The sequence below is a fragment of the Hyperolius riggenbachi genome, chromosome 8 (genome assembly GCF_040937935.1).
Source record: "Hyperolius riggenbachi isolate aHypRig1 chromosome 8, aHypRig1.pri, whole genome shotgun sequence".
Taxonomy (NCBI): domain Eukaryota; kingdom Metazoa; phylum Chordata; class Amphibia; order Anura; family Hyperoliidae; genus Hyperolius; species Hyperolius riggenbachi.
In genome coordinates, this window is record NC_090653.1 from 66,151,833 (window position 1) to 66,177,153 (window position 25,321).

General features: G+C 43.6%; 1 protein-coding gene, 1 long non-coding RNA gene and 1 pseudogene across 8 annotated transcripts in view; 1 reads left to right on the forward strand and 2 right to left on the reverse strand.

Moving 5' to 3' along the window:
- LOC137528867 (uncharacterized) overlaps window positions 1–1,643 on the forward strand; it is a 214,717-nt gene extending 213,074 nt beyond the window's left edge. Inside the window, exon 3 of the long non-coding RNA XR_011023489.1 lies at window positions 1,558–1,643. This is a non-coding gene — a long non-coding RNA (uncharacterized lncRNA). The remainder of the gene's footprint in view (window positions 1–1,557) is intronic.
- The window catches only part of MEIS3 (Meis homeobox 3), a 308,873-nt gene that overhangs the window by 66,221 nt on the left and 217,331 nt on the right, over window positions 1–25,321 (reverse strand). For 4 of the 7 annotated variants that reach the window (XM_068250573.1, XM_068250572.1, XM_068250575.1 and 1 more), the window contains exons 7-8: window positions 16,289–16,491; window positions 13,359–13,506 (exon numbers count right to left, since the gene is read on the reverse strand). In XM_068250573.1, the coding sequence (XP_068106674.1) occupies window positions 13,359–13,506; window positions 16,289–16,482 (342 nt within the window). In that variant the 5' untranslated portion in view covers window positions 16,483–16,491. Of the gene's footprint in view, window positions 1–13,358; window positions 13,507–16,288; window positions 16,492–19,630; window positions 20,173–25,321 lie in introns of those variants that run through there. The other 3 variants (XM_068250571.1, XM_068250577.1, XM_068250576.1) reach the window with 3 other exon arrangements.
- LOC137529174 (U2 spliceosomal RNA) lies at window positions 2,270–2,405 on the reverse strand (annotated as a pseudogene).

Sequence of the window (25,321 nt, forward strand, 5' to 3'; positions counted from 1 at the left end):
TGTGCGCAGAAGTGTATTTCTAAAATATGCTTCCGCGCATGCAGATAACTGCAGCGGGTTTTTAAAATGTATGTGTGTTACCATAGACTTATATGACTTCAGGCCCGATGCAGATCGCTGTATAGCTGAGCGGTAATGTAGGTATTGAAGCGCTTTAGATAGGGCACTTTTGGCACAGCGTAGCACAATGTGGGGAGTGTGAACCCTCCCACTGATTAACATTAGGCTGCGGTAAATTTACCGCACCGTGTGAAAAGGCCCTGAAGTGAAAGTGATCTTGAAGCTTACAAATTTATGGCAGTCACCATTTGTTTCTCACTTCAGGGGCTTAATTCACTAAACCGTGATAACTCATATCAAGGCCGTGCTAGCGGTTTCACGCGCAATCGCAAATGCGTGCAAAAATTTGCGATTGCTTGCGAAGTCGCATGCAAAACGCGAAAATGTGCGCAAAAACACTAGCGCAGACGTGATAGGAGTTATCACAGTTTAGTGAATCAAGCCCCAGGTGTGCTTTCGGAAAGCTGCAGAGGGATGATAAGGAGTGGATAGAGACAGTTGTTATTGTAAAAGCAGTGGGAAACATTGTAAACCATTTTTCAGCACTGTCCGATGCGTCCACTTATGCGTTGCGCAGCAGTGTGATCCTGCAATGCACTGCTGCCTTCATTTTCACAGGGAGCCGCAAAACGCTAGCAAAAGCAAAGTGATTTTCCTGCGATTTTTCACTGTATGGGAAAGCTCTTTTGGAACAATTGCATTTTGTGATCATTAACATTGCAAATGCAATCGCTCCAAAAAGCATAAAAGAAAATGCTGCAAGCACTATGTTCGCGATTTCAGCAACGTGCTAGCGATCACTACATTGTGAGCACTACCAGTGATTTGCATTGCCCTATCGCTTTTCCAAGTGCCAACGATTTACAGACAAGCTAAAATCGCTAGTAAAAGGCTCCAGTGTGAATGAGGTCTTAGGGACCACTGGGGAGATTCCCGCTAAATGCCAAAGCGCTAGTGCTTTTTAAAAGGGCTAGCGCTATTCTACCCTATGGCAGTGTTCTCACTGCCGCGATTGGCACCGATCACAGGCGTTTTGAGATTAATGCCAATCGCAAATGAGTTACCTGCAGCATTTTTGGAGCGATTCTGGAGCGATCGCGGTACGGTGCTTATAAAGCGCTGACCGCGATCGCTCTGAAATTGTAGATGTATCCAGTCATTTTTACCGCGTTAGTGGCAGTAAAATTACTTGAGCAAAACGTCAGCACTAAGCGTTTTGCGATTTCTAGTGTGAATGGGCCCTTAGAAATATTACAGAATGGAAAAGATAAGCGGAAAGGGAGAATCCTGTCACCATCAGCCCACCTGGCAGCTGAGTTGTCAGATACTGAAAATTCATATTTCTGAGCACATCTTTGACACATACTATTTTATTGAGTACTTTATCCAGAAGCTATAATATGAACGTAGTCCTTTAAGGTCTAAGATTGTAAACCCAACATCTGTGCACTGCCATTGTTTGTAAGTAACTCCCTTTCACATGGATCATTTTAACAGGCTCATACACACAGTTGCCACTATGGACATAAAAACAGCACAAATCAAGAAAGAAGCATCACTGGAAGCCTACTGTGGTCAGCACGCCTGTTTTTTTTTTTGTTTGTTTTTTTTTTTTAGCTTTCTTGGCCCCTGTTGCATGCAACAGAGGTCCCGGGTAAGCAAGGCTATTAGCCCCATGCACGGAAAAAGCGTGAGTGCCCTAAAGCACCCCCACAAAACGTGCATGAGTAGCCACAGGCCCCACAATGCTGCAGGGCCCTTCCGGTTGTTCCCCGAAGGGAACCTTCCCCCTTTGCCTTCGGCTCAGGGGGTGGCATCCTCCAACACCCGAGGGGTTGGAGGATCCTGGGGTCCTCCGAGGAGGACCCCTACTGCGCCCAGTGGTTACCCAAAGGGCCTGGCCATGTGGCATCCGTGTCCACATGGTCCGGGTGGCTCCCCCGAGAGGGAGCCGGGTGGGAACCGAAGTCCCCGGTGCCAGCAAGCTGGCCCCGACCTTGCGGCCGGAGTGATAAAAATTCCGCACTCTCCCTAGCCAAAAGGCCGGGGAGCTGCGTTAGTTGGCGATGCATATGGGCAGTACAGACCAAAGCACCCTACTTCCGCCTGAGATCTGCCACATCTCAGGTTTTTTCAGGTGCACCTGGAGCGCCACTTCCAGGGGCAGTACGCCTAAGCAAAGCCCTCAGCCATTCAGCCTCGACCATGGTATAGATCCATTCAATCAACGCCTGGGAATTACGACCAGGAAGGACACCCTGCCACAGTGCCATCCTTCCAGGTCCCCCAAAAAATTTCAAGAACAGATACTACACTTGATCTTAGCCAAAAGGCCGAGAAGCGATGTTATGCCGAGAAGCGGTGTATAACGCCTGTTATACAGATAATGTCACACATACATAATTACCAAATTCAGTTTACGACAAGTACCTTACTAATTCCAACAGAGTAACCAAGCAGCTTAGGGTGACCCAAACTACTAGGAATGTATAGGGGGATGAAAGGAACCAAAAAGCCCTCCTACTAAAAAAGCAAAGCTTGGTGTAATTGCCTTCTTAAAACAGAAGGAAATTTGCAATAATTCAGTTATAAATGAACATTTGTGGTTACCCACAATGCACACCTACTATATATGCAAATTATCCCTTTCCGCCCTTGTTAAGCCAAGCAAGCATCCAGAACCGCTTACTAATTCCAGTGAGACAAATTTGGTTCCCAGATCCCCTTCTACTCGGGAAAAGAATGACAGAACACCCAAGCAGCTCGGGGTGACCCAACACAACTAGGAAAGTATAGAGGATCAAAAGAGACCGAAAACCCTCTCCTACTAAAAAGCAATGCTTGGTGTGCTTTGCCTTCTTAAAACAGGAGGTATTTGTGATCATTCAGATTCAAACCAAACATTTTTTTTTATTCAAAATATTTAGTTGCACCACTCTGACACATACAAAGATGAATAAACACTCCTTCAAGGCTATGAGCATTTCAGTGCATGCTTTACACCCTTCTCTTTTCACAACTTGGGTTATACAGGTGGCAGCCATTAGCAATTCCTCCTTTGCCAGACACCTCCTACTCCACCAGTCTGCCGGATTCTGTCCCGGCAATATGAAAGGAAGGGAGGGGTTCCTCTAATAAGTGTAAAATATTTTATATTTGTCATCATGCAGCTGAAAAAAGGCTGCTATTAATTATTATAATTTAGAAAATAGATTTTATGTCTGAAATCTAGTATTTTTAATTTGGGTCCACTTTAAGTTAGATGTGTAACTGTGCAACCCCACTGAATATGTAAATTATCTCTTGTATGCCCCTGAAGCCAGGCTTACATCCAGAAACCGCTGGTGTATAGCAAGCTTACAGCTGTACATTTTACAGAACCACATCAACCCCACATGCAGACAGCCTGTTTCGGACTGTTGGTCCTCCTCAGTGCATGGCAGGGAGTGATATGGCTCTATGGAATAGGGCTTAGACCAGAACAGATTACCCAGCAGCTCGGAGTGACCCAAAACTTCTGGGAAAGTATAGGGGAACAAAGAAGGGCTTTTTAGTCTCTTTTAGTGCCCTATACTTCCTAGTGGTTTTGGGTCACCCCGAGCTGCTTGGGTATTCTGTTCTGGTCCAAGCCCTATCCCATAGAGCCATATCAATACCATGCACTGATATGGCCCTGTAAAAATGTATTAGCTACATGCACCAGCGATTCTGGCTTTCAGGGGCTTATAAAGAGATCTACATATTCAGGAGCGTTGCATTGTGGGAAACCACAGTTGCTCACTTAAAGCTGAATTATCACAAATACCTTCTGTTTTAAGCAGACAAAATTATATTCAGGGTAGGAAGTGATTGCCTCAAATCAGAGCCTTATAAAACTACAAAATATATCACATTATATGGTTTTGTTTTTCATCTTCTTTAAACTTGCGTATCAAATACAACCATTCCACAGTATTCCTAACAGTCACTTTCTAGTCTGTGTCAAAGTTTGCTGCATGGATAAGTGCTGGTAAAAGTGACTAATAGGGGCTTAGGGGCTCCTGCTCTGTGCAGCCAGCTGCTCATATCACATTATTGGAAATTCTGGGCAATTTATACTTTGGAGAGAGTAAAGCATTCAGACTTACAACGAAGCGCAATTCAATTCTATAGTCAGTTGGGGAAATTCACAGCTGGCTGTCCAGTGAAATGGAAATGTTAGGTTTACTACCATTACAATTATAAAAAGACTTGTGCACTACTGATGTATGTTTTATAACAATTTTTAACAAAGGTGAGCTTTCAGTTTAAAAGGAACCTGAAATGAGAGGTATAGGGAGGTGGCCATATTTATTTCCCTTTAAACAATACTAGTTGCCTGGCTGTCCTGCTGATCTTTTTGGCTACAGTAGTGTCTGAATCACACACATGAAGCAAGCATGTGGCTAATTTTGCTATAAACAGCTGATCTCACGGTCTATGGCTAATAGTATTAAAGGATCATTATTGCGAAGATCGTAAAATTTAAAATGCATGTAAACATATACAAATAAGAAGTTTCTTACAGAGTAAAATGAGCCATAAATGACTTTTCTCCTATGTTGCTGTCACTTACAGTAAGTAGTAAAAATCTGACATTACCGACAGGTTTTGGACCAGCCCATCTCCTCATGGGGGATTCTCATGTTTTTGTTTAGTTTCAAAGGCACTTAGCGAATGGCTGTTGCTCTGTCCAACTGCCAAAAAAGTGTGCAGCGAGCACAAAGGCTGGCCAGCATCATTGTATAACTCCTTTTCAGGGAATGTCTTTATAAAGAATAAAAGCCTTGCTGAGAATCTCCCATGAAGAGATGGACTTGTTCAAAACCTGTCGGTTCTGTCAGATTTCTACTACCTACTGTAAGTGACAGCATCATAGGAGAAAAGTTTTATGGCTCATTTTACTCTGGAAAAACATACTTCTTATTTGTATATGTTTATATGTATTTTAAATTTTACAATTTTTGCAATAGTTATCCTTTAAAGGAAACCTGACAGGTCGCTTGTGTTTTTATACTTACCTGGGGCTTCCCCCAGTCCCGAAGGCGCAGAACGCTCCTGGTCACAGGAACACGCGTGGACAGCCATGCACAGAAGCGCACGACCGGCCAAAGTGATATCACAAGAACGGAGCAGCCTGAGAGGATGGTGAGGAAGAGCCAGGTAAGTATAAATACACACACACACACACACGATATCTCAGGTACACTTTAAAGTCTGTGGATCAGAAAGACAGCCAGGCAATCTGCATTGTTTAAAGTTATATAAATATGTCAGCTTCCACATCCCTCTCACTTCAGGTTCCCTTTAACCTTTTGCCAACCGCGTCACGCCGATGGGCGTGGCCGCGGCGGCAGCCCCAGGACCGCCTAACGCCAATTGGCATAAAGTCCTGGGGCTCTCTTTTGAATGAGATCGCGCGCGCATCTCATTCTCGGAGGGCGGAGCTCCGCCCCCTCTTCAGTCTCCAAGCGGCTATTGCCGCTCGGGAGACTGTTAGACGGCGATTGTCTAATTACCCGTACAGCGCTGCGATCAGCAGCAGCTCTGTACTGGGGACAGCTGTGTGACAAGGCTGTCCCCTCCTGAGCCACGGAGGTGATCGGCTGTCATAGGCTGAAGCCTATGACAGCTGATCACAGGGATTGGCCGGCGGGGGGAGGGGGCTATACAAGAGGGGGAAAAAAACACTGTTTTTATTTAAAAAAACAAAAAAAAAACCAAACACAAATAAACAAACACTGGGGGGCCATCAGACCCCACCAACAGAGAGCTCTGTTGGTGGGGAGAAAAGGGGGGGGGGGGAAGAATCACTTGTGTGCTGTGTTTTGCAGTCCTGCAGCTTGGCCTTAAAGCTGCAGTGGCCAATTTAATAAAAATGTGCCTGGTCTTTAGGGGGGTTTAACACAGCAGTCCTCAAGAGGTTAAACATACAGGAGGGTGATGAGATAAAAGGTACTGCAAAATAACAGATGATATGAACCTGACATCCTGGAACAGACCAGTCTTTTTATAGGGAGGAAGACTTCTAGCATTGCCCACATCTCTTTAGCAGTCTCTCCGGATGTATTGACAGTATAGCTCATTACTAGTCATTAAGCTCACACTTTTAATTACACTGTCAGTGCACATATGCAGCAGAGCCGTCCAATTACACTGAATAATTTCAGTGTGTTCATTTAGAAGTGCAGCTGCAGTGTGTTCTGAACAGTGATCACAAGTCTCATTTCACACCGAGACGGGTAGAATATGGCAATACGGGCGCCGTCCAAAAGCTGAATTTTAAATACCAGGAGGCGGCACGGGGTACACAACTGCCAAAATCAAACTGCTTCCTTTCATTTTTTTTTTTTAGAATTGTACTTCTAATATACTGTATAATGTACCATATGTATTTATTTTACGTGTTTTGAATCTTTCTAAATTTTGCGTTCCAGTGGTTCTTTACAAATGCAGCCGGAGAGCCCGCAAAAAGCAAAGCAGAAAGTGGCGAAAGAAACGAACATTTCAGAATTATTTGCCAATCTTCATTATGTATGACAATATTTTTCACAGTTTTAAAATGGCAGAGAAATAAATGCCAATACGCAGGAGGAAGTCTCTTTACTGGAGTAAAAGTTGCAAAAACACAGGCTGTACTTAATAGGTGGCACTTGCTATCAATAACTATGTTTCTTTTAAGGTGCCCACCAATGAGTCACATGACTGTACAGACTTACCCCACTATGTAGTAAAGGGTAGGATGAGTGAATATACTTTGAACAGATACTTTAGGTAGTCCCTTATATTACACAGATTTAGTGAGTTTGTACATTTAAGGTTGTACACAAGATTGAATAGTCGATGGGCACCTTACAGCCTGGTACACACATATGGGGACTGTTGCCCAGAGTCAATGCCTCTGGTGACAGTTCACGACCAAAGCTGTACAGACAACACTAGCCTGCATGGGGGGGAGGCACAATGGCGCAGCACACAATGGAGAGGGCAGGGCTGAGGAGGAGAACAATGCCCTCAGTCTCAAGGCGGATTGACCGCCAAGGCATCACAGCGAGTCAGGGGCAGCTATACACAATCCGGAAGCAGCCCTGACAAACCACCTCAGCCTCAATCTAGCGTGTGAACAAGGTTTAATGCTGGGAATACACGGTACGTTTCTGTATCGTGTATCGACCAGCTGATATTATTCAGCTGGGCCGATCAAGCCGCTCAACTCCCGCCCGCTCGATCCCCCGCCGGCGGACAATGGCAGGGAATCGAGCGCTGATAAGGAAGCGCCAGCGGGGATGAGCGGCAATCGATCCGCGCGCACGCGGGGATGCGGCTGAGGTCGATCCGGCGGCTAATCGCCCGCCGGATCGGCCGCGGCGGGGACACAGCTGGGGTCGATCCGGCGGCTAATCGGCCGCCGGATCGACCTGTGTATTCCCGGCATAATGCTGGGAATACACGGTACGTTTCTGTACAGTGTATCGACCAGCTGATAATATTCAGCTGGCCCGATCAAGCCGCACGACTCCCGCCCGCTCGATCCCCGCCGGCGGACAATGGCAGGGAATCGAGCACTGATTAGGAAGCGCCGGCGGGGACGCGACTGGGGTCGATCCGGCGGCTAATCGGCCTGTGTATTCCCAGCATAAGAGTAATAAACAGGCAGAAGAAAATGCTTTACTGTAGTTGCCGTCACATGGCAGAAAATGGCAAAGATTGAGCAGAAACACATGTTTTACTTCTCCCATTTATTAGTGGCCCTCTAAGTCTCTCGCCTTGGGAAAATCAGCTGCTTAGGGGCAGTCAGAACACCTGACCTGCAATGTCAGCCAGGAGAGCGATTCAGAATTCCCCTCACTGAAAACATATTTAGGGCTGAAACCCACTAGAGCGATTTTTTTGAGCGTTCAGGGAGCAATTCAAAACGCTAGCGATTACCCTAAACGCACAGGTAATGTCAAATTCCACTTGAGCGATTGCGATTACCAAAATCGTAAATGCAGGATATGCAGCATTTTTAGCATTTAGCGCTAGCGTTTCTGCAATGTAAATTATATAAACGCTGGCGTAATCGCTCATCAAACTCTACACAGAGCAATTTTGCTAGCGTTTATTATTGCACACTGTAAAAAAATAAAAATTAATTGAAAGGAGCAATCAGAATAAAAACCGCTAATCGCTACACAATCGCTGGCAAAACACTTACACTTTTTAAAATCGCTACCAAAATCGCCAGAAAACGCACATGAAATCGCTTACAAAATGCTTATTAAAAACGCTAGCGATAACTATTAGCGATAGCGTTTTGTAGTGGGTTCCAGACCTAAAACGAAAATGTTCCAAATATTTTGTAGCTGTGTGTTGCTGCTTCTAGGTCTGTGACACGGACACCAGAAATGTCCCAGTCCTTCCTGGCTCTGCAGGAGCTAATGTAGAGGTACAACTCAAGTAAGTAACACAGGACCTCAGACTCCAGGTCAGATGCAGGAAGTAGTGACATCAGCAATCGTGACTTACAAGCTGGACCAGAAATATAGGTGTTTTAAGTATTTTTTTTTTTTCAAATGTATCAATACCCAGAGATGGTCAGGGGTTCTCCAGGGTCACTTTATCTGAGCTGAAAGTTCAGGCCCTGATTAATAATGCAATATACTTACATTATTTATTTTATAGCATTTCTGAGTCATGTCAACCCTGTATGTAGAATATAAGCTCTACTATGCTAGCAGCCCTTAACAGAGTCATGTCACTAGAAACACTAGTCTATGGGATGTTCATGCTGCATGAAACTGGGCCAATCAACGTGAGCAAGAAGTGCTACTGATTGGCCCAATTCTTAGCTGCATACAACTTGCATGCAAGTCTGATCTATTGGCAGGTCATTAACCATCTCTACAGGCCACTAACTGTCCCTCAAAAGAGTTCACAATTTAATCCCTATCATAGACTGTGGGAGAACCGGAGTGCCCACTGCCCACAGAAACCCCATGCAAATGCAGGTAGAACATACAAACTCTATGCAAATAGTGCCTGGCTGAGATCTGAAACTGGCACTCTACAACTGCCAAACAGCAATACTATACCACCATGCTGTCCGTGTAGAGTAATCTGTCTGAAACTTTCCCCACTGCCTCCACGGGGATAAACTGACTCATACATACACAAATATCCCTTGTCTCAAGTGCAGGTACTATCTGTAAGCGCTGTGTATGGAGAAAGGCTGCAACAGAAAATGTAGATAACTCTATATGTTGGAGTAGACACAAAATAATGAATAAAGCGCTGTAAACACGTATGAGGCATGTTGCCTGCGTTAGCCAGCAGGCTAACGATGTGTTCTGTTCCTGTGTGAGGGGCAGAGCGGCGCCAGCGTGACATCACGCAGCAGACTTGGTAAGTGGAGAAAACACTGCACTCATCTAGCGAGTGTACGAGGCTTAAAAGTATATTACTGATCAGGTTCCCATGTTATATTTTACGTGCACCTAGTTATAGGGACATTTCCACTTCAAAGAAAATCTGAATAGAGAGGTAGATGGAGGAATCTGCTTTCAGTGGGAGGTACAGCTGCAACCTACAGAGTGGACTATGGCCTGTGACAAGGAACTAACAATGAGATGACCTGGCATCACAGTCATGACAAGCTCTTTATAGCTATAAATACTATACAATAAGGCAAAGCACGCAGAAAACATTTCAACCATGCTTATTAGGCAACTGGCAGTAACAGCAAGTTTTCTATGCGGACAGCCTTAAAGGATACCCGAAGTGACATGTGACATAATGAGATAGACATGTGTATGTATACAGTGCCTAGTACACAAATAACTATGCTGTGTTCCTTTTTTCTTTCTCTGCCTGAAAGAGTTAAATATCAGGTATGTAAGTGGCTGACTCAGTCCTGACTCAGACAGGAAGTGACTACAGTGTGACCCTCACTTATAAGAAATTCCAACTACAAAGCACTTTCCTAGCAGAAATGGCTTCTGAGAGCAAGAAAGAGGTAAAAAGGGGAATTTCTTATCAGTGAGGGTCACACTGTAGTCACTTCCTGTCTGAGTCAGGACTGAGTCAGCCACTTACGTACCTGATCTTTAACTCTTTCAGGCAGAGAAAGAAAAAAGGAACACAGCATAGTTATTTGTGTGCTTGTAACTGTACATACACATGTCTATCTCATCATGTCACTTCGGGTATCCTTTAAAAGTTACCTCTGAAGAAACACTCCATATTTGACTTATAAGCAGTTAATAGAACACAACAGAACCCTATTGTTTACATGCAACTGTGGCACAAATCCTTGACAACACCTCCAGTCTCTACTACAGCAGTTCACCTTAATTATCCACTTTCTGATTATACTGCCAGTCTCCTGCTGTTTCCACTACATACAGATGCTTAATTTCTGTCACCCTAAATGATCATTAGGTGAATGTTATGGTGGCAGTGTTTGGAATGAGCGCTGTACAGCCATGCTGCTCAGTTACAGCTAAGTAGCCTGTTCTGTTCTATGGAGAGGGGACAATGCGCGATGGACAAGTAGCTGAGAGGCTATTAGTGTCCAACAGTGGTGCTTTTTGGTCACTGCTCATTGACCGTTTGGCCGGGCAGATCATTGAATTGCATCATTAGACAGCTGTACTGCAGATTTTCACAGGAAAAGATTATTACAATTGTTTCTACCAATGAAAATCTGGTGTCTGTAGGCACCGTCCGGCCTTGTTTCAGTATCAGGTTGCAGTGTGTAGTGTTCAGTGTGGTTACACAATATAATGCTACATTGATTGGTGCTGTGGGTTACGTCATACAAAAACAGCTCCAGATGTGCTTTTGAACAACTCCCCATATCATATGGCAACTAATGTGAACGGGGGTCTCAAAATACAACACAACATACATGTTACTGAAGTGTGTATGGTGTGAAGAAGCCCTTGTGCTGTGTTCCCACTACAGTGGAATACAGGTTTTTTTGTCCGTTTTAACCACATCGCAAAACTAACAAGTGGACCACACTTATGTGCGGTCTTCAATTTTCAAGAAAGAGATGATGCATTGCCCAAATAGCCATACTGTTGAAACGCATCCACAATGGACCATCAGAGTGGTCACTACACTGTCTGCGCCTGCTGACCACTCGTGGTCCAGCACAAATGGGAACCCAGCCTTAGATCCTGCACAACACACACTGCAGAGCTGTTCACGTCGATGATCAGTAAAGTAAATAGTGGATTTTGGTTAAGGGTTAGTGGGGAATACATTACACAATATTTTAACTGATTAGATGTTCAGTTTAATAAAAAAACATCAAAGTCTTGAATTGATAGATCATTGAAAGTTAAGTAACAAGACAATATGCTCTGTACAGTGCTGCGGAAGAGGTCAGCGCTAGATAAATACTAAAATAATTATAAACATTTTGTTGAGGAACATTGATTGAGAAAAGGAGTTATTTGAGCGGCGGAGAGCCGGGGGGGGGGGGGGGGGAAGAGGGGCGCAAGGCTCCATAACTTTATACTGCAGGGACCAGTACAAAGCTTGCAGCAGACAGAGACCGATCACATATCTGCTGAGCTCTGACCTAATAACTTATGGAGCAGAGTGGCAAATAATCAATATCACATATTGATCTCTTAGCACATCTTGCTAGTGTATGCTCGGCCTTAGGGCTGGGAGTGGAGACACCTGGCAAGGCTTTGTGCCACATCTGTTTGTAATCTATGGGGCTCTGCTGTCAAGCAAATTTAGTTATGCAATGCAGCCGCATTACTGTTCACTATATACTTTTTTCTTTTTTTTTTCAATTAATAAAACATTCATTCTTAAAACGTCCATTAAAAATTGCTACGAAGCTATTTCACCGCTGAACAAGTTTTTTTTTTTCCTTTACTAATGTAAGTAAGCAATAAAAGAGAAAAAACGAACAAAAACCTTTAATTTTCCGTTTAGCAAATAGCTATGGATTTCCGAAATTAACTGTAAATTAAACTTGCATTTCTTTGCAAGTATGGAACTTGTATTTGCAACGCTGTTGCACAGAGCAGAATCCCTTGTTGCTCATTTTCAGCACCTGACCTTCACACTCCCATCTGAGAATGTGTACGCAATGGGAATTCTGTGGAATGGCTGTGCTTTCTGTAACCGCACACACAAAACAAGGCAAGCGTGAGGAAATGTTTACCATTACCACCTACAATGTATAGAATTAAACTCAAGGGATTGCTTTTTGGAGGGATTTTACTTCAAAGTCCAATTACTGGAAATGTTAATTTTAAAATGTGTGGAAAGGGGTTATACACATCAGGGATTCTACTGCGTTTACCACAATAAATAATTGCACATTCAGGAGTAAGTTCCAGTTTTAACCTACAGTCTGTTATGAACTCATGCTGAGTAGGAGGAAGTAGATTTCTCTGCAAGTGCGATTTTCCTTCGTTTGAAGCGATTGTGTTGTTCATGCAGAAGTGAGCTAAAGATGGATGCTCAGCCCGATGAGTAAAACGAAAATAAAAGTATTTACCATGGTGTCAGGCTTCAGACACATGAGAAGGTGTTACAGGTCCAGTACATTTATTTTTTTTTTTGGTTAATTTATGTACTTTTTTTTTGGTTAATTCATCAGCTTTAGAGTTTAATCCCGCTTTCATATAAAAACTGGTAGTTCTAGTGTTTTTCTAATTCTTCCCCACTTGACATAAAAAGTTTAATTGTTGTGGTCTCTGTCGCTCTCAGACAGACATCTCCACTTCCTGTTCAAACAGGAAGTGATGGAAATCTTTACAGATAGGAACACAGGACAGCAATAAAGTTGCAATGGAGGCTCCAGCCTCTTACCCCACTAGCAAAAACTGAAGTACAATTTTTTCTGAGAAATTGGCTTTAACTATAAATCACAGTTTACACACAACTCTGCCGTTCATCGTCTCAAGAGGAGTCACCAAGATCTTTAAAGCAAATTATTTAAAAAAAAACAAAAAAAACTGTAACTTTGGTATTAAAAACAAACAAACAAAAGTTCAATAATCCATCAAAACTTCCTCAGTCGCTGCAGACCTGATAGTGACATGGAGCTGCAGACACGCCCTCATCCACCAACGTCAATTATAAGTCAGGCCGACTTGCCCTTACTCTGCCATTAGCGTTCTAGGTTTCTAAATGACCTTTTCTCCTTTGCAATAATTGAATCCATCTTTTCCGAAGTTTTCCGATAAAGACACGTCACATGACACCAACTGTCAGTTGTATGTTTTTGTTTAAAAAAAAAAAACACTAAAAAAAAAACTTCTACTAACCTGTTTGGCAAATACGGCAATATCTTCATTGAAGGAGTCCGAGGAACATACGTCCCCCCCTGGGAAGGAGCCGGAGTTATCACGCGGTGAACACGTCGCCAGTTCACACTTCTCAAATACTAGCGCCAGTAGTGGAAAGAGGGGGTGTCTGGAGGGCGAGACACGGCTATGGTTACACATCGAGATGTCATACAGGGGGCAACAAAATCTCTCAGATTCAGAAAAAAAAAAAAACTATAACAGAACTCCGCCATTCATCTGTCGTTCCAAGAGCTTGCAATCTACTGAACTTCCTAAGGCTGCAAACATCTCATCGGCTGAGCAGACTTACATTACATGCATTATGGTAACTTACTGAAATATACTGAGCAATGACATGCCAGTGCAGTAACCTAGAACTACCCCTGTAGGTGACCAGTGAGAGATTATTTCTGCCTGGCCCATCTATACGCCAGCATTATGCAAGCCATTAGCCTTTTCACTGCCTTCCTGAATAAACCTATTTGTGTGTGTGCACTGAAATAAATTCCCAGCACTTAACTGGCACCAAAACACATTAGAATGAAATATGGGTAAGATTGGAGTGAACTCATTAATAAGCCAACCATCAGTTACCTATACATAGAAATTAACTGCTGCACTAGATATACCATAAAACAAAGGATTACTTCCCACTCAGTGCAGCGGCCATACACAACACTGACGCACTGAGATCATTCACCTCCCCCCCCTTAAAGCCGTACTCAGGTATCACACACACAGGAATATGTTTGCATACATTATATGCCACCAGGTTATACAGACGTGTATTTTTAGACGTACACACGTGTCTGTATATTTATAGACGGGCTGTGGGTGGTATTGTGTTACATTTGGGCTCTTAACACTAGTTTAACAAGAGAGCTCAGCCTCTGTTATTTAACACACACACACACACACAAAATGCTATATCCTTTATACCAGTGTAGCAGAATATTAAAACAACATGTAAATTAGATCATCAGCTCTGCGGGTCACAAACAGTATTAATCCCGGCACAAAAAAACAGCGCACAGAATAGAAGAAAACACTAAGGATTCCATATGAAGTTATAGGATGCTAACTGTTAGAGGAGATGTAATAGCGTAGTAATACTATCTTACAACTAAATACATACATCATACAGAACATGTATGATCACAGGGTGTTATTAATGTATATAAAACACCACAACCAATCAGAATGCATATTTTACTAGTCTGATGCAATAAAACGTAATTGGTTGCTTGCGATGGGTTATTTAGCTATATTATAGAGTTCCATATTACATAGCGACATTACATATAAGTGAGAGGCTAGCTATAAGCCCATATTATATACACCGCTTTACCCATAATCCTACGAGACATATCCTTTTATTTTATATATTGGCATGATCTTTAGTTCAGCAAGCAAAATTTGGCCTCGATTCAGAAAATTCAGATATTCCTTTTAAATCTGGGCAAATGAGACCTGTATATAAAATATATGTGTAGGCTTTCAAAGACTAGAATATAGACATATTATACATATTCCGCAACATCAACAGGGGGTTAGAAACCAGTAGGATTTCTATAGGTCTGGCTACTAATCAGATTCCAGGCTTGGTAAATAAATAAGTCAAATATATGCAGTTGAGGCAAGAAGCTTGATAAAAGATGCAGGCCTCCCGAATGGCCGCTTAACATGCATGTATACAGAGCATGTATGTAGTTAGTGTGCTCAGGAATAAAGACAAGCAAAGGAATTGTAAAATAAAAGAGAAGCTCATACATGCCCTGGGAAATATGACCAGGCTGCTTCTATGTGCGCTTCACAAGTGTAAGACGTCAGGGGCATAATCTAACATTACGGCTCCACAACATGGACCATGCCAGGTCAAGCTCTGCAAATGGACATCAGACAGAAATTCCCCAACAAGGCAAAGCAACAACCAGCGTTGTGAAAAGACACACTGCCTGCCTATAGGGGCCTTGGTAAAACCACAAGTGCCTGATGGACTCTTCGCTCCCAATGCAGAACTTTAACATACAGGGGAGCTGAGCCCTGACATATTTTTAGAATCGGTTTATATGGTGCAGAAATGTGTGTTTGTATAACGCAGTGCAGTCGTTGCAGCCGTAAACTATGTATAGAACATGCCTGAGAGCAGCCCAGGCCCTTGTCTGCCTGTATGCAGCATAGTGCACGGGAAAACTGCTGAAAGGTCACCGCTGGGGTACAGCAGGGCTAGTGTACAGCAAGCCTGTCTGTATACAGCATAGTGCACGGGAAAACTGCTGAAAGGTCACCGCTGGGGTACAGCAGGGCTAGTGTACAAGCAAGCCTGTCTGTATACAGCACAGTGCACGGGAAAACTGCTGAAAGGTCACCGCTGGGGTACAGCAGGGCTAGTGTACAAGCAAGCCTGTCTGTACACAGCATAATGCACGGGAAACTGCTGAAAGGTCAATGCTGGGGTACAGCGGGGCGAGTGTACAGCAAGCCTGTCTGTACACAGCATAGTGCACGGGAAACTGCTGAAAGGTCACCACTGGGGTACAGAGGGGCTAGTGTACAGCAAGCCTGTCTGTACACAGCACAGTGCACGGGGAAACTGCTGAAAGGTCAATGCTGGGGTACAGAGGGGCTAGTATACAGCAAGCCTGTCTGTATACAGCATAGTGCACGGGAAAACTGCTAAAAGGTCACCGCTGGGGTACAGCAGGGCTAGTGTACAGCAAGCCTGTCTGTATACAGCATAGTGCACGGGAAAACTGCTGAAAGGTCACCGCTGGGGTACAGCGGGGCTAGTGTACAGCAAGCCTGTCTGTATACAGCATAGTGCACGGGAAAACTGCTGAAAGGTCAATGCTGGGGTACAGAGGGGCTAGTGTACAGCAAGCCACCGGTACACACATATCATTACTTACCCATAAATCTCGTCTTTCTCTCTTTTCAGGCCATCGTTGCTGCCCATTCCAGGGGGCATTGGGACTCGGTGAGCTGCCCCTGCAGACCCATAGGGTGAGCTCTGGGTTAGGGGGTGGTGCTGCATGGCTCTTCCTGTGTGTGCATCCCCAAAACCAGGCAGTGAGATGCCATCTAACCCTGCGTAATGCACCATCTCGTCGTACTGCAAGAACACAAGAAAGGAGAAGTAGATGAGAGGCAAGCAGAGCACATTTCATATGTAGCTTTCCCTGCACACATACATGTACACCCACTAATGTGGTACACTCATCTATGCATGATCTCCTGCCTCCTATATATAATGCTAATAATATCAACAGCAGGCGTATGAACAGCATACACAGCACTCTAACCCCGGCACTGCCTAACAACAACATATTACACCATATAAACAGCAAGCATAAGCTACAACCCATAAATACTTAATATAGGTCATTTATCAATAAGTGTGTAGCATACCGTCCATACCATAAACATAAAAATATTACCTCCAAGATCCCATGCATAAAATAAAGAGATAAACTGTAATCAGAAGTACTGGCTTATTATATATACATACTTTTGAGTGTGTGTGTGTATATATATATATATATATATATATATATATATATATATATATATATATATATATATATATATATATATATATATATACACACACACACACACACACACAATGCACACACTTTTTCTACTGCTGTGACACTGATATAAGTGTTAAGAGTATAATCCTGCAGCACATCACATTCACACCATATATACACTGAAATGCTCCACACAAACCAATGAATACTTCTTCATATGAACACAGCAGTATATAAAACATACAAACCACACTGTTGTGTATTGCACATGCAAAAAAAGAATAAAGAAGAAAGTTTTCTGGTCACAGATTACAGTCCAAATAAAAATAAAATTAAGCTCAATAAGAAAATAACTTTTTAAAAGCACACCAATGCAAAGATTCTACTAAAATCCAGGGACTACTAGTAATCTGACTTGGGGACGGCATTCATTTCATGGCAATAAAAGCAATATTTTAAACAACAATTAGCCACCTTTGAAAAAAAGCTGCCCCAATAGAATAAATGTACTAGAAAAAGTATTAATTCCTTTTATTTGAAGCAACCCAGCTGTAAAATCTGGGAATGCAACTTATTTTTACACTGCAAGTGTCATTTTCTTACATTCATTTGGGCATTTAGGCAGTCCTATATACTCCACTACAAAATCATCTACAAACTACACCAGTATAAATGATCATTTCACAGCTTGTTTTCTGCTGGGAGTGTGTGTGTGTTTTTAACTGAACATTTTTTCTTACAAAATAAATCTCGATTTTTTAAGTCTATCTGTACTCCCAGCTACATTTAGACTGAATACACTCCCAAGTGTGAATTTATACATTACATTTTGCTCTCTCTCACCCTCACTCCACCCCCAGCTCCCAGACAGAAATCACTCAACTGTAAAGAAAGTTTTCTAAAATGCAAATCTCCTCTGGCCAGTTCCTCCTTCTCGCCAACTTACAGCTTCTACATTTTCCTACCAAACTGTGCATATTTCTTCCCCAGAGTTTTAGTGATACAGGCCAAAAAATAAAAAAAGTTAAGATTGTGTGTTAGGTACTGGATAGGAACCGTGCATCACTCAGTGCTTGTTTAAAAGTACACACTCTTCTCTCATATTAGCTATACAGATATAATATGATATGGGATGGAGGCTATGTGTATATACATGCTTATATACACATACAAATATTGCAGCCATACTCTAATAAAAAAAAAAAAAAATATATATATATATATATATATATATATATATATATATATATATATATATATATATATATATATATACATACATACACACAGCACAGACCACTTCTCACCCTGTTTACGGTCGCTATAACTTACACACTGTCTGTGACTTGTATTATATTTACTATCAGTCCTTGTATTGTTTTGTTTGTGTCCGTTAAGCAACTGCCAAGTTAAATTCCTTGTAAGCACAAACTTATGTGGCCAAATGAATGGATTCTGAGATAGATACACATACATTATATATATATATATATATATATATATATATATACATACATATATATACATATATATATATACACACACACATACAACCAGATATACTAAACTTTCAAACTGCCACACTCCTATCTTGCAGCAAAAAGTACAGGCATGTGATAGCCAAGCATTTAATATGCTACTGTAATTTTTTGACATGTTAAATCTGAGTCTCCAGTCCCCTGCATATTCTAGTTAGACAGAAGACTGTGCTGAAAGAACTTAATTCTATGCTATTTTTTCTCTCTCCTCCACAGAGGGGTAGAAGTTTAGTAAACACCAACAGTCATCACAGAGTAAATTCACACATTTAATGAGGCTGACATTCCAATGTTAATTTGCACAGAACTAATTAGTATATAACTGTGTTATTTGCATAGGAATAAAGTGTGATGGAACTATGGCTGGGGCATGTTATGAGCAGATCAGTGATGGAAATCGCAGTGTAGATAAGAGGCTCAGGCCGGGAGATCACATCTCTCTCCGCTCACAAAACTTTTCTTTTCCTCTCCTAAACGTGGCTTCGTTGCTTGGAAAAGAAAGTTTTTAAACACCCTGGTAACTAGTAGCAGCAGCAGCCGGGGAGCCAGCGATCTCCCGGGAGAAGCAAAGAATAATCAGAGATCGTGTGAATTCCCCTCCGCACCGGCCCGTGAGGTCTCCAGAAAATCAGATCGGCAACTTGTGCAATAGACAGGCGCGATCTCACCGATCTGCCCCGCACAGCAGCTGTTCGGCCGATCTGGGCATTTTTTTTCTTGGTGGGAAAGGCTGAAGTTTAAAAACAGCGCAGCCCCGAAACGTGCGGGTTTTGGAGGGCTTTCCAGCGTGCGCTAAATGTGGCCAGTGGAATGATATATTGTCCCTAGTCCAGGGTACTAATAGCAGGAAAACTGCCCCTCTAGAAGAAAGTGACACATACTACAGTATGCAATTTGAGAAGGGATGACCAAAAGTGTTCTTATCAGAAATAAATAAAAACAATTAAAATTATATTTTATGTATATATATATATACATATATATAGTGGGCAGCGTTTACAGAAGTGCTCCAGCAGTCTTGGCCATCAGCAATAGCAGCTCCCCCGGTCGGTAATAAATCAGGACTCCCCCGCAGACAGTATACACAACCCCCGGTGCCCAGAGTGATGAACTGCCGGCCTAAGCGCAGGGAAGTCGGCTGCAGCTGCCCGTCCGCCCCGGTGACAATGGAAGGACCTACCCTTTGTGCCATTCCGAATGCAATCCGCCAGTGATTGTCCTCCTGGCTGCAGACAATGGGAGGTGAGAGTGCTGGCAGCAGCGGCTCCTGGCTGGAGGGGTCCGCAGGGCTGGGGGATAAGGTGGGAGCTGGAGAGCTGAGGACTGGAGCATGGAGAGACAAGCAAGCTGTGCCTCCCCCCTTCTTCTTCTTCTTCTCTGCCTGGCTCAGAGCTGCTCCTTCTTCTGCCTGTCCATCAAGGCTGAGAGATCTGTCAAAATCCAAATGACTGATGATCTGGAGGAGCAGTGGGTGGGGTGTGCAGGCAGACCCCCAAACAGCAGCCTTGTCTCCTGGAGCTAGGTGCTGCTGCTGTGCATCCCCCTCTGTGCTGCTCCCTCCAGTGCCAGGGTCTCCTCTCTCTGTCACACAGTCATGGTGCAAACCCTCTCCTGGCTTCCTGGAGGAAGATGCTCAGTTCTTGCTGTGTGTATAGCAAGGAGAGTACATGGGGAGGGGGGGATGCTCCTCTCCTTCTCTCCCTCCCTCTCCAAGCCCTGAGCAATAGGCAAACCCGGAAATAGAAGGGCCTTTAACTCCTGCACTGCCTGGCTTGGCCAGTCAGTGTGCTGCTGTGCGCTCTGCCCCCTCCCCACGCCGTGCCACAATCCAGCAAAGTGCAGGGCAAGCATGTCATTAGATGCAATTAACCCCTGCTCACCTAGGGCCATAAATAGGGTACAGTGGCCCATCTGAATCATTGCTGATGGTGCTAAAGACGTCTTACGCCCCCATTACCTTTTAATATCGGTCTGTGTTTAATATCTTTATTGTACAAATCAATGTATGCCCAAAGCTTGCCCCTTCCCACCAAGAAATCTTTAAATGCCACCCACATAATGCCAAATTCTTCCAGTCTCCTATCAAAATATGTGCAGACCAGAAAACGATTATACATATTATTAAGCATTAATGTTGCATTGACTTTTTCTGCAGTGCTTTAAGATTCGCATTAAAGGTAGACATACACTAGAAGAAGAAGAAAAAAAGCTGAATTAACATCTATAACAAACTAGGATGTGCTCTATCGATTGATTGGTTGGATTTTTCCATTATTGATTCAGCATAGGAAAATGCCAGGTGTTTGCTGCTTCAAGAGGTCCAAAACTAGAATTCTGATCAATTTTCCACTAAATTGCAGCTAAAACCTTTTTTATTACAGTGGCGCAAAGAGGTAAAACTATTGACATTCATAAAGGAAATAGAAGGGCAGCACGGTGGCGTAGTGGTTAGCGCTCTCGCCTTGCAGTGCTGGATCCCCGGTTTGAATCCTTGCCAGGACAACATCTGCAAGGAGTTTGTATGTTCTCCCTGTGTCTGTGTGAGTTTCCTCTGGGCACTCTGGTTTCCTCCCACATCCCAAAAACATACAGATGAGTTAATTGGCTTCCCCCTAAATTGGCCCTAGACTACAATACATACACTACACAATACAAACAGACATAGGACTATGGTAGGGATTAGATTGTGAGCCCCTCTGAGGGACAGTTAATGACAAGACAACATACTCTGTACAGCGCTGCATAATATGTCAGCACTATATAAATACTTAAAATAAATAAATACATAAATATTGATCATGTTTTCGATTGCAGGTAAGCACCACACATTGTAGATCTAGTTGAACTATCCCTAACTATCGGAGGAGCTTACAATCTATTGTCTGTACTTTAGCCCGAGTTTAGTGTCCTAAACATATCTACTGCCAGTTTGGAGGGGAAGCCAATGACTTACCAGTATATTTTTGGGATGCAGGGCAGGGGGAAACCCATACTCTCTCATGAATATACAAATTCCATGCAGGTTATAGCCTGGGGAAGACTCAAACTTGGAACATAAAGTGGTAGACACAGACTTGTTTCACACTAGGGCATTGCATTGCACACCCTGTAAAAACCGAATTACAACACAATAGAGGTTAAAAGTTGCACTGTGCGGTACACATGTGATGTAAGACATACATTACATAGGAAGTATACAATGCAACTGTAAAAACGCGCACGTCTGCTGGTACGGCACTGCATGCCATGCGTTATTCAACAGATTCCCTCACACCATACTGCTAACCTGCTGATGCAGCACTGCAATATTGTGTTTGCCAAGTGATTATATTGTCGCAGTGTGTCAGTGTGAAAGCAGCCTCAGTCTTCATGCATAGTCATAATATATGTATTTTTTTCTATGTAAAAATATTATGCACCTTGTGCATGGTCAGTGTACAGAAAATTGTCAAATTTCATTTCACATCTTTAAAGAGTAGACCTATAGTGGGGACAGATGGTGGACAGATATATGGGTTAGGATTAAGACACATACACACATTGTACTTCGATTGATTGAGGAACAGTTCAGGGACCAATGCTGTAAAGTTGGATTGCTAACCTCCAGGCTAGCGACACATTCTGTTGCTATGCAGGGGTAGTAGGGCCAGTGGGACGGAGCTGCATGGAGTGAGTGGAGGGTGGAGGAGAATGATGACTGGTCTTGTGAGATCATACAGATCCCAATCCCTCGCTCCAGCTTAGTTACTTCTGACTTTTCCTAACAGATACTCCCTGTATTGGCCTTGGGGTTGTCCTGCATATCACCTGCAAAGAACAATGGCTTTTATATTAAAGCTCTTCCCTTTCTAACACGCAATCCCCCAGCCCATTATACTCACCTGGACTTCCAAAGTTCCACTGAAGATGTCACACTGGAATTCCACGTCATTGCCCTGCCCAGCCACCCACAGTCACTTTGCAGAGGGGGAGCATGATGCGCATGACGCTCACCCCACCATTTCCCTGGAAGGCAGACGTAGCTGTTTCAGCCACTGAACTCTCCCCCAGTATAATGGTCAGTGGGAAAGCATATGGGTGAGATTGAGGCCATTGCTAGCTCTATGCTGCTCAATGCAAAGTACAAAGCTATGCAACTGTCAATCGCAAACCTCTCCCATGGTCAATGGATAAAAGAACTGATTTGCTAAATTTGAGCAATATTTTGGTCAAAATAGATTGAGAGAATCCAAGAGTCTATAATAGATTTTTGTTCAAGTCAATGATTTTATACAATTTAATGTTTAGGGCAGTGGCCTATCTAGAGGGGTGTAGGCATGACTCGTGCCATGGGCACCACAGCACCAAGAGTGTCATGCCTGCTCATGTGCTGCCCTTCCATGCCTGCCCCTCCTCCCTCGTGCTGCACCGCAATACTGGGGACTGTCTCTCACTTCCTATACTGGGGGGAGAGGACGTATTACCTATATTTGGGGAGACACCTGTCACTACCTATACTGGGGGACACCTCTTACTACCTATACTGAGGGGAGACCTCTCACCACCTATACTGAGGGACATCTCTCACTCCCTATGGAAAAGGAGGCTATTTGTACTGGGGAGACACCTCTAACTACCTATACTGGAAGGGCAACCTAAACTGGCGGGCTACCTATACTGGGTGGACTACCTCTGGCTACCTAAACTAGGGTGCTACCTCTGCATATTTACAGTATATGGAGCACTAACTCATGACTTATTCTTTGGGGGGGGGGGGCAATTTTAGTGTTTGCCATAGGCTCTATATTACGCACAACGTCATCACTTCAAAATGCGATGCAACAATTTTCCTTTGGTGCTTTCATATTGAGTTTGGAATAGCGGGTTCTGACAGAGTAGCGCACAGCACCAGGCAACGTGTGCATTTAGGACCCATTTCCACCGTCTAGCATGCGATTTAAAGGGAACCTAAACTGAGAGCGATATGGATTTTTCCTTTTCAAACAATACCAGTTGCTTGGCAGCCCTGCTGATCTCTTTTGCCGCAGTAGTGGCTGAATCACACATCTGAAACAAGCATGCAGCTAATCCAGTCTGACGTCTTGTCAGAGCACCTGATCTGCATGCTTATTCAGGGGCTGTGGCTAAATGTATTAGAGATACAGGATGAGCAGGAAAGTCAGGCAACTGGTATTATTTTAAAAGGAAAAATCCATATCCTCAGTTTAGGTTCCCTTTAAATATACTTGTGGACATGCGTTTTAAATGTGAATTTTCGCATCCAATTTTTAATCTCCATAGCAACATGACATCACTGTATCTACACAGGAAACCGGAAGAAGCATGTTAGATGGGAAAATGGATGCCAGAATTTGCATTCACATGCGGGACCATTGACTTTTATCAGGGCCGGATCTTCGACCAGGCAAATAAAGCACTTGCTTGGGGCCGCAGTCACAGTCTAAGGGCCCTAGGTCAGGTGTGGCTGCTGGCAGCCTTGGGGTTAGAGGAGGGCGGCTCACTGGCTGCCCTGAGTGCCTCCCTTCTCACCCTCCCTCTGTGAGCGGGACTGCAGGTACACAGCAAGATACTTGCCATCTTCCGAAATTCCTGCACTGACAGCCCTCTTCTGCAGCACCCCTCGGCGTCCTCTCCATGGTTACAGCAACAGCATGTGACCGTACATTCCCAGTGCGTCACATGACAGGAGACACGCGGCACGTGCAGCCACATGGTGCTACTGTAACCATGAGAACGCCGAGTGTGCTGCAGAAGAGAGCTGTCAGCGCAGGCAGGAATGTTGGAAGCTGGTGAGTATCTTCCTGTACCTGCACTGTCCCGCATGGAGAGGGAGGGGGACTGCTTGAAAGAGGGGTACATCTGACTATAGGGGAAGGGGGAAACGGGGGAACATCAATCTGACTATAGGGCGAAAGGGGGGGCCACATCGGCTAATTTGCTTAGGGCCCCATTTGGCCTTAATTTGCATATGGGGCAATGCATGGTTCGGAAATCTGCAGCATGCAGTCCATATAATTTGTGCACCCCAACGAAAATAGAAATGACTCCATTGAACTGCATTGGTTCCAGTGTTCATGTGAAAATTCGTAAAGGGATTTTGAACTCTGTGGAATTGGGCCGTCACAGTAGCAGTGAAGCATACTTTTATTGTACAGTATGCTCCAGTGTATGGTTGCAACACATGGCTAATGTGCGGTGCAACTGCTGCTCAAATCCCCAGTGACTAAAACTATTCCCCTCAGAGACGTAGCAATTCAGAGATAGAAGTAATTTGGGGTTTAGCAATTGCCGGATCTCAGAATTACCCTGGTGCAGGGCGCATAGCATAGCACTAGTGCTATGGTGGCGCCCAGTTTCAGTGCTCGGCTCTGAGCGCCAAAAACCACCTGCTGCGACTTTTCGGTAATGTTGCATTGCACAGTGACAATGGGCCTTGATCCAGTACTGTAGCCACTGGCTTGTCAAGAATTATATATATTTTTATTATTATTTTTTTTATGATCAGCGTGCACCAAATTTACCATTCATCACCTTCTCAGTCAAATTCCAAATGTTCCCAGGATAAATATTTTTCAGCTTTGAAACCCTCTGAAGCAAATGTGCTAATTTTAATACAGGACTCATCATCACACAGTATTAGGCAAGGGTGGCCGGGGTAATTAAATTAGCCTGTTTTTCACTACCTTGCTAAAGCCTCCCCATACACAGCTTCCATGCTGGTGGGAAGGGCCCTAGTCACATGCAAAGTCAAATTGTAGCCACTGTAGGGAGCACCACTTATTTTTACACTTGAGTATTATTACACTAATTCTGCCTGTGATAAAGTGACTAATGAATAAACATGGCAATTACACCCTGCTGTGCTTTGGCA